General features: G+C 40.3%; 1 protein-coding gene across 9 annotated transcripts in view; it reads left to right on the forward strand.

The window, feature by feature from the left end:
- Nucleotides 1–14,440, forward strand: part of UTRN (utrophin) — a 478,053-nt gene that overhangs the window by 403,080 nt on the left and 60,533 nt on the right. For all 9 annotated transcript variants that reach the window (XM_043592533.1, XM_043592535.1, XM_043592534.1 and 6 more), the window contains 3 exons: nt 2,787–2,848; nt 5,156–5,230; nt 13,941–14,142. In XM_043592533.1, the coding sequence (XP_043448468.1) occupies nt 2,787–2,848; nt 5,156–5,230; nt 13,941–14,142 (339 nt within the window). The remainder of the gene's footprint in view (nt 1–2,786; nt 2,849–5,155; nt 5,231–13,940; nt 14,143–14,440) is intronic.

The following is a 14,440-nucleotide window of genomic DNA, read 5'->3' on the forward strand; positions in this document are numbered from 1 at the left end:
TACTCTTGTAACCAGAGGCTGTGTTTATTTTCAGCGTTGGCAGTTCTGCCTAATGAATCAACTGGTACTGAATTCACAAAGGGAGATGCCGTTTCCCTCCCTCCATCTGTTTGCCAAATGTGTGTGTTCCCTCAGCTCCTAGTAGTGGTTTCACTAAGAAGAGCCATTAGCAAGCAAGTCTTCTCATTGAATTCTCAGCCGCTGCCACGCTGCCTGATGGTATTTTCCCTTCCTGGTTCCGTAGGAGCTGTTTGCCAAAGCTCCACGTTTGTGATTCTAGAGAAAGAGTACTTACATTTGTTAAGTATGAAGTTTGGCTCTGCGTTATTCAGAGCTTTCGTTTGGTTATTGAGCTTTGATTTGGTCTTTCACGATGAGATATCTGCCTCTGGACAGTAGGGTTGCCATGGGGATTTAAATTACTCAGTAGAGACAGGGGTTATGGGAATACTGCTAGGCTGGCTAACCCTGGAAGCTCCTGATGACTTGTTTTTGAATTACACTCTATTTCCAGCAAATCCTTCTTTAGTTCTTGTTCGTGGTAAGAAGGAAGTTATTCTATCAACAAAATTTGGAGGTAGAAGTGTCTTTATTTTTTGTTTTTTACTTTTATTCATGCATTAGAAGCTCTTTAGGTTACTTAGGTTAAGTTACTTCTTATACATGAATGTGCATATCAACTACATGAGGGATTTTGTTAGGATGAAAATTCTAGTTCAACAGAAGGAATGGGGGTCTGAGATTTTGATCAGGAAACTTTTTCTTTTTTTCTTTTTTTTTTTTTAATATATGGTCTGAGATTTTGTATGGCTCTCAAGCTGTGGGCCACACTGTGAACAGTAAAATTTATAGGTCAGACAGCTTCGGTACTCTCTCCGTGGTCTTTGGAGCAACTTAGAGAGTAAGATGGTGGAATGTTTTGCTTGGTGCTCAGTAGCAGAATACAAAGTAGAAACATTCCACCTCTGCTTTGGTATCAAGTACCAGGTAGGGGAACTAGCCAACTTTCCAGCTCTTGCTAAGATAGACCTTCACATTTTAGGTATTTTATTTTGTGTGAGTTTTTGGAATTCCCAGGACACTTTACATACCCAGTTCCATATCTACACTTTAAATGGCCTCAAAGCAAATTCTGAGTTCTCGGGGGTTCTGTTTATGCATGTGTAACAGTGATTATGTCCTTTTCCTAGTGACATATCCCACTTTTTGATATATTACATAGATTAAAAAAATAATCTCTCTTCAGTTTCATTGTATGAATATTTTAATACCACTCTCTCTTGTGTACTGGGCCGTTTCACTTAGCTTACTAAACAGTTTGGTAAGAACTGAGTGTTGTCTAAGAAGTCTTTGGAGTACTATTAAACGTTATTACTCTATTCTGACCTAGAAAAGGGACAGTAAACTATCTTTAAATATAAGGACACTGAAGTTAAGAGCTGTTCACCTCTCTCTCTCTCACACACACACATACACAAAGAAAGAACCTAATTATGTGGACCTAGTCTACCCTCATCTTATTCCCAAAAGACATCTAATCTGTGAATTAGTTTTGGAATTTACAGAAAGAGGAAAACTATAAAACTTTCTTCTAAAGTGAAGACAAAGCATCATGAGAAAAACTGTTCAATGCCTATAAGAAAAATACTGGTTAGCTGATGGAGGCTGATGGCTGAGAGAGGAGAAAGAAGTCACACTGGCAAGAGAGATTCACACATTAGGGGCGTAGAGAATCCAGATATACATGAAGAGCGTGCTGTTAGGTTTCCTTTCTTAGGTTTCCTTTCAGAGGGTCTGTGAATTACACTGACAAAAGACAGATTAGCAAGAGAAGAGCATTTGTTTATGCCTGCTGTGCATGTACAGTGATGTGTAACTCAAAAGGATGGTTGGAATTTGGGGCTTATATACCCAGCTTTAGCAGTGGAAGGAAATTGGGGAGAAAGGCTCCTTTGTGAGGAACCAATAGGTTTCTTTAGGAGAGATAAATGGGCTTTTGCGGGGGGGCGATAAGAAAGTTTGTGATGATGTTTGCTTATGCAGGTGCAGGTGGTTTTTCTGTCTTCTTCATAGCCGTGAAACTCCCCCAGAGAGAGGATTTATGGTAGCCCTCTTTCCCAGAAGTTGCTGCGTTTAGTCTGATAAAGGAAGCTCCGAAAAGGCTCCTTTCTGTATCTGTTCAATCTCAGATGTCTTTAGCTTAAAATGATCTTTATGTCAACTCTAGGGTTCTGAGTGAATCCCCACAGGGGAAAAGGGCTAATTTACACCAAGGAAGGAGAGACTCAAGGTTAAAGAGGAGGGCGCCTCACTTGATTGTGAGGTGAACATGTTATTCAGAGTTAAACACTTCATTTCTCTGTTCTTTGGAAATTTGATTAGGACTTCTAAAGTTTAGCAACTCTTTACAGCACTTCTGCTCTCCTAGGATTTATTCTGAATGAGGATCTATATCTGCCTAACACAAGTAGAATTATTCTGGAAACTGCATTGATTCAGGTGGCTACATCAAGCCTGTGGCCCCAGGGTCACACACTTCATATCTAGGTTTAATTTTTAGTTGTAATTCTTTTCAAAATAGATAAAACAAAATTCTTTACTCATATTTTTACAACGTCACTGCTCACATAAAAATATCTTATTGTTTCAAATGGTAAGTAATAATTGGACATTGGGTTTCAGAATGAGCCGTCATGGGGATAATTTTGCATAATTTTGAAAACTTAGAATAAAAATTCTATTTGCATATGTTCTATGGGACATACATTATTTTTTTTTATCCCCAGCCATCAAACACAGACAACCTGTTGGGATCATCCTAAAATGACTGAACTCTTCCAGTCCCTTGGTGAGTGCTATTTTGTTTAATTAGCCAAAACAACCGATAGTTGTATATTCTTAAAAGGGAAGTAACCACCAGTTTTTCTTACACAGCATGGTTTGTTTAAAGGATTGTTTCACTGACACAGAAAAACAGTTGAATTTCTGAGGGAGATGCAGGAAACAGTTTTTTACCATTCTTGAGGGAACACGTGGTTTGAAGTAGCATGAGGTTGATTTTAAAAGGAAGAGCACAGCCTCCCTCCTATTGAGTCATCTTAAACTTCAGCTTTGTTTGAAAACAAAAACAATAACAGCACAGCCACCTTGAATTCACCCTTTAAGTTTCCTTTTAACTCACATTTAATGTAGTTAATCGTACTAAATTAGCTTGCCTACTTGCATTTTGCCAAAGTAGTCATGAAAAGCTAAAATCATTTTAATATAAAAATGTAAGAAGGGGCGCCTGGGTGGCTCAGTCTGTTGAGCAGCCAACTACAGCTCAGGTCATGATCTCAAGGTTCCTGGGTTCAAGCCCTGCGTCGGGCTCTGTGCTGACAGCTCAGAGCCTGGATCCTGCTTTGGATTCTGTGTCTCCTCCTCTCTCTGCCCCTCCCATGCTCATGCTCTGTCTCTCAATAATAAATAAAAACGTTAAAAAAAATTTTTTTTTAATGTAAGAAGGGGTGCCTGGGTGGCTCAGTATGTTGAGCATCCAACTTCAGCTCAGGTCATGATCTCAAAGTTTGTGGATTTGAGCACATGTCGGGCTCTGTACTGACAGCTCAGAGCCTGGAGCCCGCTTCAGATTCTGTGTCTCCCTCTCTCTCTGTCCCTCCCCACCTCATGCTCTGTGTCTCTCTCTTTCTGAAAACTAAATAAAACATCAAAAAAGTAAATTAAAAAATGTAAGGAAACACATGAGATGAGAATCCTGATCTTGTAGATTTCTAGTAGAATATGATGTTGAACTGATTCTCTAGCCTGCTTTCTTTGAAAGAGTTTTCTTTTTGGGTAGGTGAGGCAGTGCTGGAGAGGGAAAATGAGGCCCTAAGGCTCTCACACCAACTCATTTCAACATGGGGAGCACCCTTTTTTATTTCTTTAGTTTCATTTCTTTAGGTTTCTCTCATGAGCTTTCATTTGGATGAGTGAGAGCAGCTACAAAGGTTGAACAAAAGAGAGAAAAGCCGTGGGTTTCTTTCCTTTGTAAAGTGAGGGTACAAACTTTGATGATTTCTGAGTTTTCTTCCAGTTCTGCTAGTTTCTAATACAGATACTGTGTCTTTAGAAGACAGAAAGAAATTACAATACCTTTTCTTTTTTAATTTTTTAAATCAATGTTTATTTTTGAGAGAGAGAGAGAGAGAGAGAGAGAGAGAGAGAGAGCGAGCATGAGCAGAGGAGGGGCAGAGAGACAGAGGGAGACACAGAATCCAAAGCAGGCTCCAGACTCCGAGCTATCAGCACAGAGCCCAATGTGGGGCTTGAACTCACAAACTGCAAGATCATGACCCGACCTGAAGTCAGATGTTGAGCCACCCAGGCACCCCTACAATATCTTTTTTTAACTTGATACCAAATCTTTAAGTTTTTTTTTAATTGAAATATAATTGACAAATAACATGATATTAGTTACTGGTATACAATATATTGGTTCAATATTTGTATTGTGAAGCTGTTACTACAGTAAGTCTAATTAACATCCATCACCTCACATCATTACATTTTTTATTCTTGTGATAACTCTTAAGATCTCCTCTTTTAGCAACTTTCAAATATACAATACAGTATTATTAACTATAGTTAACCTCTTGTTTCGAAAGATTTGAATATGGACTATAAGATAATTTTAACCATATCTATAAAAGGGTAGAAGAAGCAGATAGATCCGGATGGAAGAAATAAGACTAGCTCTATGAGTAGTGAGAGGGACAGCCTTATTGACAGAAAACTGATTGTCCTTGAGGAAGGTGCCTCTGGAGGAGAATCCCTCCCAGCAGTAGAGAAGGAAGGGCCCTGAGCCTACGGTGTGATGGATTTAAGCCTTCAAAAGTTAACAGGCCATGTTTTGTTTTCCTCATTTCCCTCCTTTTGCTATTGGATAATGCTTTCTTGAAAGCCGTGTAGCACTACTTTGGAATGTCTCTCACTATGGTGCTAATGAACATTTAATTATTCTCTTAAATAAATGCTGTGGATTTTGAGAGAAGAGTTTTTAATGAGAACAGACATAATACTTTTTCCTCATCTGAAGTAAACAAATACGTTCTTGCCATTCAATGTAAGTTAACTAATAAGCATGCTTTTGAATGTGTTCTCTTTCCCATTTCAGCTGACCTGAATAATGTACGTTTCTCTGCCTACCGTACAGCCATCAAAATCCGAAGACTACAAAAAGCTCTATGTTGTGAGTTATTCTACCAAAGTTAATCACTCGGAACTTTGGATTGCATTTGTTGTTTTTTGTGGGTTTTTTGTTTTTGGTTTTTTTTTTTGTTTTGAGACAGAGATAAATGAAGATGGGGATGTGTTTGGAGAGTAAATCTGATATTCAGTGTATCACACTCAAGGAATTGGCTCTGTTTCTGTAAATGCTCTACTATTTGCCCCATCAGCATGCATGCACTAGTAAAACAAATGAACATATGCCATTCTCAGTTGGAGAACAAAATTAGCCAAAATACAGGAGTAACATAAAAAGCTTTTTCAAAAATTATGCTGCCACCCAATTTAAAAGGATTAAATCAACAAATCAAAGTAGTAGATCATTGCCTTCTTAGTACTTTGTATTCATTTGGAAGTATAGGATTCAAGGGGTGCCTGGGGGCTTAGTTGGTTAAACATCCAACTCTTGATTTAGGCTAAGGTCATGACACCACTGTTTGAGAGTTTAAGCCCTGCATCAGGCTCTGCGCTGACAGTGCAAAGCCTGCTTGGGATTCTTTCTCTTTCCCTCTCTGCCCCTCCCCCACTCGTGCACGCATGCTCTCTCTCTCTCTCTCTCTCTCTCTCTCTTTCTCTCTTTCTGTGTCTCTCTCAAAAAGTAAACTAAAAAATAAAAAATTAAAACAGTGTTTCTTCTGCAAGTATAGGATTTTAAACAGTTTGATTCAATGCAATCACATAATATAGAAATACTAAAAAATAACATTCTTGATCCAAATTTGAACTGGCACCTAGAAAATTAGATAAAAGTCTCTCTTTAAATATGTCTTGAGACAATTAGTATTAGCAACATGAACTTTTCCTGCAGGGAGTTTGTTCAGAGTAATATTCTGTGATAGCCATTTTACTAAAGGGTTATTCCTACCCCCAACATACCCAAACAACCTAAATTTAAATAGAAATATGAGTACTTGTAATAATAAAGTATAGATTTAATCTATCTAAATTCTCTTTGTGGTTGTAGTTTTGATGATTGAGTTTATTTAAAGAACATGTAGGGCGCCTGGGTGGCTCAGTTGGTTAAGGGTCCGACTTCGGCTCAGGTCATGATCTCGCAGTTTGTGAGTTCAAGCCCCACGTCGGGCTCTGTGCTGACAGCTCAGAGCCTGGAGCCTGCATTGGATTCTATGTCTCCCTCTCTCTCTGCCCCTCCCCTGCTCATGCTCTGTCTCTCTCTGTCTCAAAATAACAAAACATTAAAGAACGTGTAGACCTTGTCAGATAGTTAATATGAGAAGTGACCTTTGTCTATATTTTTAAGGCAGAGTAATTTGAATAATTCCAAATATTTTTGTTTGCTACTTTTTGTTAATAATTGTTTTCTGTCTAGGCAGTTCAGTGAAGCTTTGAATATTACTCTTTGCAAAATGATATATGAAAGTTAAAAACTCTTTAAAAGTCAGTAGAAATTAGAATTACAGTTTGAGCTGGTAACATGAGGAGAGGTGAGGAAAGAGAAGTATAGAATCATTCAGAAAAAAAGAACACAAAAAAACCCCCACAGCAATGCAAAGCTTTAAAGTAGGGAAAACTTGGGCACCTGGGTGCCTCAGTCAGTTAAGCATCTGACTTTCAATTTGGCTCAGGTCACGATCTCACGGTTTGCGAGATAGAGCCCTGAGTTGAGCGCCATGCTGACAACATGGAGCCTATTTGGGATTTTCTCTCTCTCTCTCTCTCTCTCTCTCTCTCTGCCCCTCCCTGTGCAAATTCTCTCTCTCAAAATAAATAAACTTTAAAAACTTAAATAAATAAAATAAGGAAAACTTAAGTGATGTGTGGAAGAGAAGTCTCAAGGGCTAAAAACACACCTCCAGATTCATGGATGAAAGAAAACCCGAGGTGATTTTGATGCCCATAATCCACAGAGCCCCAGATAACAGAAGCAAGTGGTGCAGAATCACCAGTACAAAAAAAGCAAAGCCAACACACCCTGGCCAGTGATCTGTATGTTGAGCCAGAGGGGAATAGGAAGTGAATTAGGAACACACAGAAGGGACGTTCAGTGATCTCAGTGAGTCCATGGTGACAGCAGTTTTGAAAGGGGCTCAGCTGCATGCCCAGTATCCAGCTGACGGATCTGGAAGGTCTTCTCAGGCCTGATGAGCTATAAAATGAGGACAAATGACTCAGGGGGCAAAATCTCCGTTGACCAAAGACTGCTTTTTGTCATGATGAACGTGGTCCGAGTTTTCAGTAGTACTTCTGGCTGGATAAACGTACCAGCACATTTGGTGTTTTCCTCTGTTGGTTCTTTTGAATTCTCAGGAAAAAACTCCCTCCTACAGTTCATTCCTTCAAATCTGAGAAGAGCAGAAGAGGAATACCTCCTGCTTCTAAACTACATGACATTTAGAAATGTGCACTTAGAAAAGTGCCAGATTGCGTTGGATTATAAATATTCGAGCCGATGTGTTTGGAGCCACCTGGCCTCACTTTCCCCACTGCCTCTGCCCCCACTGCTCTCCAGCCCGGGGCCTTTACACCACTTGTCAGCTCACCTGTTTATGATTAATCTGTTCCTCCTTCTCCTGTCCTTTCTGTTCACTTGAAATGCCTTGACCCTTCCTCTGCAGTGGTCTGCAACCCTTTATTCCTCCAGACACTGTTAAAAATTTACTTCTTTTGGAAACGTTTACAAGCTAATCCCACCTGCCTCCAATTTCTCCAGAACTTTATGATTGCCTATAAGGACTGTTTCTCACCTAAGCACCATATGCTTGCCTTTGTGTAAGAGATAATGTTAAGAGGATTGTCCCGCCCCTGCTGTCTATGGCTTCAGGTCAGGGGTCCTCCCATTTTGTGTAAACCCCCACCCAGCATAAGGACCTAATGTAGAGGGCGTGCTGTCACTGCTCGGTCACTGTTCATTCATTTGTTGGGCTCCACAAATGTGTAGGAGCTAAGACCATGTAAAGAGACTTGGTTCCCACACTCGAGGAACCTACATTCAGAGATAGCATGTTACACATGGATACACGCTTTCAGCAGATTCTTGTTGCCCTCAGAATGGAATGGTCTTTACCTTGGCCTGTTATTCTGTCCCCTCCGTTCACTATGCACCACAGAAGACTCCTGCCATCAGCTCTAGTGGTTGACTGGAATGGCCAGCCCTGTATTCTGTTCTTCCTGCCTGGAGACCCCTTGTCTTAGCTCTCACTGTTATTCTTGTCCCACGTCAGGTACCTTCTCTTCCTTTGGCTTCCAGCCTATTGCCTATCTTTAATGGGGCTTTCAATGATTATTTCATTCTAAAGTAGGTCGCTCCTGATATTCTGTTGCTTAGATTCAGTTCTTTCCTTGTGTGGCACTTGTCATAATTCTTGATATTCTATTTATTAACTTACTTACTGCCTGTCTCTCTAAATGAGCTAAGTTTTCATGTGAGGGATGAGTCTGTTTTCTTCTCCACCTCCAGCCTCATTCAACTTCTGGCACAGAGCAGTCTCCTAGGATATACAGAGTGAATGATTTGAGTATAAAAGTTACAGGAGTAGGGGTGCCTGGGTGGCCCAGTTGATTAGGCGTCTGACTCTTGATTTGGGCTCAGGTCATGATCTCATGGTTCATGGGATTGAGCCCCAAGTCAGGCTCTGCGCTGACACCGTGGAACCCGCTTGGGGTTCTCTCTCTCTCCCTCTCTCTCTGCTCCTCCCCACGCATGTGCTGTTTCTCTCTCTCAAATAAATAAACTTTTAAAAATAATAAAAATATAAGAGTTACAAGAGTACACCAGAAAGCTGGTGTAAGAGGATTTATGGCAGCACTTCTTACTGTTAAAATTTGTTTAATTTTGGCATATTCCTAAATGTGATACGATATTGCAGCAAACATCAGCAATCTGATGACCCGTGGGACTGTAAAGTTGAATGAACAAAAACAAGTGGAGAAGAATATAGTACAGTTTGATTCTATTTATTTATAGTTCGAAATAATGAAAAAATAAATGCTGCATGATTTGGGGTTACATATACTTTTGAAAACTGAAAGCAAAATGCAAAGATTAGCTGTTCTCCCTGTGATCACGAGGGGAGGCAATTAAGGACATTTCCCAAGGCATTTTCAAGATACCAGTAACAGTCTCTTTCTTTAGCTGTGTAACGGATTAACGGGGATTGGTTCTACTATTCTTCTTTAGGCCAAACATGTGTATTATACATACTCTTTTGTATTCCTAGTTAAATTTTTTTTGTAATAGGCAGTAACAGAGAAGCCAAAGGAAAGTGGTGTCAGAAGAGGGAGAGATACCCTTTGTCATGATGAACAAGGCAGGCTTCCTTGACTAGCAAGCATATAAGCCAGGCCTTAGAAGCCACACAGGATTTAGGCACATGGCTATTTATCAGGGGTAGAGAGGAAGGGACTTATATGCATAAGCATCAAAGGTGTGGATGGAGTTTAGGGAACATAATGGAGTCTAAATGGAATAGGTTATGAGCTATCCATTCAGTATTTGGAAATGTCCTTAAAGTCAGTTTGGGCCCACATGGAAGGTCACTTTTTTTCATGAAACCTTTTCTGATTCCTTTGGTTGTTTGTTCCTCATGTTTTCAAAATGTTACATTTAATGTTTGTTTTTTATAGAGTAGGGTGCTGTCAGACCGTTTTCTGTTTTGTGGGACCTGGGAGATAGGCCCAGATTAGATAACATCTAAGGCAGAAGGAAGGATCAAGTGAACAGGGACAAGTACATAGTTCAGGCAAAAGATCATGGGTGCTGAACCAGCAGGTGGTGGTAGCAGGAGAGAAGAGGGAGAAGAGGGATTTGTAAGGAGGAGGGAAAACTAATGACTGGGGGGATTTGCTAGTTGATAACTGGCAGAGGGTGAAAGGGAGAGGGTGTCAGGGCATTTCAGGGTTTGCAGAGTCATGGTCTCTAGAAGGTACTGACACCATTACTGGATTTCAGTGTAACAGGAACTCAAGACCTTTATTTGCAACATACTGAGATGGAGGTCCCCGAAAGAGAATAGTATAGCTCTAATTGGGAGCAGAACAGCGGGTGTGTGGGTCAGAAGTTTAGGTAGGAGATCAGGATGGAAACCAGAGTGTGGAGCCATCCAGAGAGAAGGCAGTAACTGAAGTAATGAAAAGTAAGTGAGGGTATCAGGGTTACAGAGTGAAGCAGCAGATACAAGTCCTTGAGTGCCACCTGTCCTTCTGAGATATCTGAGGAAGAGAGGGTAGGAGAGGTGCAAAGAAGGAATGGTCAGGTGCCTGGGTGACTCAGACAGTTAAGCATCTGAGTCTTGGTTTCAGCTCAGGTCATGATCTCATGTTAATCAGTTCAAACCGTGCATCAGGCTCTGCGCTTGGGATTCTCTGTCTCTCTCTCATGTTCTGTCTCTCTCTTTCTCTCTGTCCCTGCCCCTTCCCTGCTTGTGCATGCTCTCTCTCTCTCAGAATAAATAAATAAACTTAAAAAGAAAGAAGGAATGGTCAAAGATTCCAAGAACACGGGAAGAGTTACGGAAGCCCAAGGTCAGGTGCTGAACTGTGTGTTTTTGCAGAACAGGAGAAGTATGATCCATTTCCATTCGATCCCCTGTGCCTCATATGGGAGATTACAAAAAAAAAAAAGGCTGAAAGTTGGTTAGAAAATGATTCTGCTGTTTGTTTTATTTGCCACATGACTGAGCTGTCATTTGTCTCCCTTGGAAAAGAGAAAATCATAATTTTGTGCGATTTAAATGTAGTCAGTTTTTTAAAGGAACCTAAGTGTGACACATTTCAGGAAGATGTATGGCCTGGCTTAGGCACTAAGGCAAAGTGTCAAAGTAAATCACTAAAAATTGAAGACATGATAGTCTGTGGGATGTGGCACATTACTGTCACAGCTACAAAGTGTGTTACAAAGGAGGCTTTTCCAGAAGAAATGCAAAGGCAGCACGATCCAGGAAGTGGTCTTTTGGAATTCGGTCTAGTGTCACTTTATTGCCATGTGTGGATACAATAGCAGTGCTGAGTTGCTGGCATAATTAGTGTTGGAATTGAGGAAACTCAGAGCACTTTGGCAGTGTTTGAATATATTTATTTGTATCTGTGTGAAATTATAGTTCTGTAGCTGCCGTCATTCAGCACTTCTCTTTGTCAGATACTATGAAGAATGAATTTGAATTTTGCTCCTGCCCTCTGGAAGTTTATAATTGAGAATAGTGTATATTGCCAAAAAGTGGGATGAAAATGATATTGAAGATTCTAGATGGTTCTTAGTCTTCTTTCTGATACTGTCTCTCACTAACTCATGTAAAGCTTACATAAGCTATTTTTATAATTAGTTGACATTTTACCAATAATATATTTGACATCGGAAACAAATGGATTGACCTACTATCCAGACTTGTGAGTTTTATATTTGTTCTTTCTATCTCTCTTTTTTTTATAAAGTTTTCCCTGTTGAGTTGTTTTAGAAATCATTTTAATCTGTCTAGTTCTAAAGCAGTTCCTTTCCATTGTAGATAACCTGAAAAAAATAAATCATTCTATGTAGTGTTTAGGCAGCTAGAGTGGACACATTTCATGTCTTTAAAAACTCAAAATTAGTAGTTATCCAATGGTTAAAAATAGATAAATACGAAGGAAGCTATTCATTCATTTTATTTAACTGTCAAAATATGTCATTGTATTTTTTAAAGTAGTAGTTTTGTGTCAGGCAAAGAGGAAATAGATGGTTATGTTAAAAAGTTTCCCTAAGCTGATTTCTTTTAATATTAAGAAGTTCAATATGGAGATAGGGAAAACATTCTTAAAGCCGGAATTTCAGTGAGCAGTCCTTAAATTCATGTGGATTCTGTAATTTTCCAAACCCATTTCTTCAGATTTAGAAGTCATTTCTGTACTCAATAAATGTACAGGTACATGGTAATTTGATAATCTCCTGTTTCCCTGTTCCCGGTTAGCTAATGGCATGACTAGAAGTTGATTAAAAAGAAAGATTAGGTAAGTTTTCTTCTTTTTGGTCGAAAACTCTTCCTCCTGGCCTGTGAGCGTCTCCCGTAGGGCACACGTGCCAGCCCTTCAAGTGCCACATATCTGCCACACCATAACCACGTGCCACCCACGTGTAAGCCACTTACCATCCACACTGCTGTTGTCATTTTAGAGCCCCACCCCCCCCAGACTTCCTTGAATTCTTGTCTTTTCCCAAGAAGTTCTGTCTTCCTGGAATTCTTTCCTTGCTTTACATGGTCTCTTGCATCTTATCCTTTAAGGCCCATTTCAAATCCCCACCTCCCAGGGGAGCATTTTCCAGGCTCCTACTCCCTTATGGTAGTAGCTCTCATAGAAATCTATGTATTCTTCGCCTATTGTATTTTCACTCCTTAGTAGTATGCTTACTCTCCTTCTCTGACTGGCCATCTTTGAGAGCAGGGTCTCCAGCTTGTTCTTCTGTGCCCTGCTCTAGCCTGCTCTACCCTGCTCTAGCACCGGCCAGTCCCACCATAGATGTTCTGCACGTGAAATGTAGAAGTGGGAGCAAATACATGGGGACCCATGGATGTGGGCCTGTACTGTGGACCTCTTCAAATCTCATGTAGCTACAGTGGCCTATATGCCAAAGCATCAAAGGAAGCAAACCAGGTTAGGATCAGATTGGGAGGGCATCCTAGATCAGGTTTGATTCAGCAGGAAGTAGAGAACAACTTCTTTAACTGACCATTTTCAGTGAATTTTGTATCCATGATGTGTATGTTGAAAAACAGAATGAGGGGCGCCTGGGTGGCGCAGTCGGTTAAGCGTCCGACTTCAGCCAGGTCACGATCTCGCGGTCCGTGAGTTCGAGCCCCGCGTCGGGCTCTGGGCTGATGACTCAGAACCTGGAGCCTGTTTCCGATTCTGTGTCTCCCTCTCTCTCTGTCCCTCCCCCGTTCATGCTCTGTCTCTCTGTCCCAAAAAATAAATAAAAACGTTGAAAAAAAAAATTTAAAAAAAAAAAAAAGAAAAACAGAATGATTAGTTTGGGAGTGATATAAACAATGACTGGGAGGGGGTGAGCAGGTTGGTCTCAGGAGTTAGAAGAGCAGTGTCATATTTTAGATGTTCTACTATTTGGACTAGATTTATTTATGCCTTCCTATATTTATTATTTTTTTAATTTTTTTAACGTTTATTTACTTTTGACAGAGAGAGAGAGAGAGAGAGAGAGCGAGAGAGAGCGAGCATGAGTGGGGGAGGGGCAGAGGGAGAGGAAGACACAGAATCTGAAGTAGGCTCCAGGCTCCGAACTGTCAGCACAGAGCCCAACGCGGGGCTCAAACTCACAGCGTGCGAGATCGTGACCTGAGCCGAAGTTGGGCACTCAACCTACTGAGCCACCCAGACACCCCAGTGCCTTCCTATATTTAAAAGTAGAAAGAGCCTTAAGAGAAAAGAAAAGTCACAAAAGGAAAGTAGGAAGAATTGATATTCCAAAGAGCAAAAAAATGGGATCAGATTGAAAAGTAACAAAGTTTAGATACAAAAGCATGAAAATAAGAGATGCAGATAAAAGAAGAGTTTAGAAATATAAGAATATCAATGTTATTTATTTCTTTAAAAATTGAGATTAGCTTGAAAGAGTTGATTCTTAAACTGAAGAAGCTAAATACTTAAGATTAGAAATGTTTTTGTTCTAATGTTGTTAGGTTGTATAATGTAATGACTGTGCGTATTCCTTTTTCTCATCTGATTAGTGGATCTCTTAGAGTTGAATACAACAAATGAAGTTTTCAAACAGCACAAACTGAACCAGAATGATCAGCTTCTTAGTGTTCCAGACGTCATCAACTGTCTGACAACAACTTATGATGGCCTTGAACAAATGCATAAGGATCTGGTCAATGTTCCTCTCTGTGTGGATATGTGTCTAAACTGGTTGCTCAACGTATATGACACGTAAGTTGGCCTTTTTTCTCTTTAAAATATAATCGTCAAATGAAATGTGTTGATAATGCAAAATGTGTAAATTTTGAAGTGAATTTTTTGAAAAGGTACTTCCAAAGTACTTCTCTTAGTGGAAATATACATGTTAATTGTTGTACAAGAATAACTTTCCGGGGCGCCTGGGTGGCTCAGTCGGTTGAGCGTCCGACTTCAGCTCAGGTCACGATCTCACGGTTCAGGAGTTCGAGCCCCGCGTCAGGCTCTGGGCTGTTGGCTCAGAGCCTGGAGCCTGCTTCCGATTCTGTGTCTC

The sequence above is a fragment of the Prionailurus bengalensis genome, chromosome B2, assembly GCF_016509475.1.
Source record: "Prionailurus bengalensis isolate Pbe53 chromosome B2, Fcat_Pben_1.1_paternal_pri, whole genome shotgun sequence".
In the NCBI taxonomy this organism is placed as follows: Eukaryota; Metazoa; Chordata; class Mammalia; order Carnivora; family Felidae; genus Prionailurus; species Prionailurus bengalensis.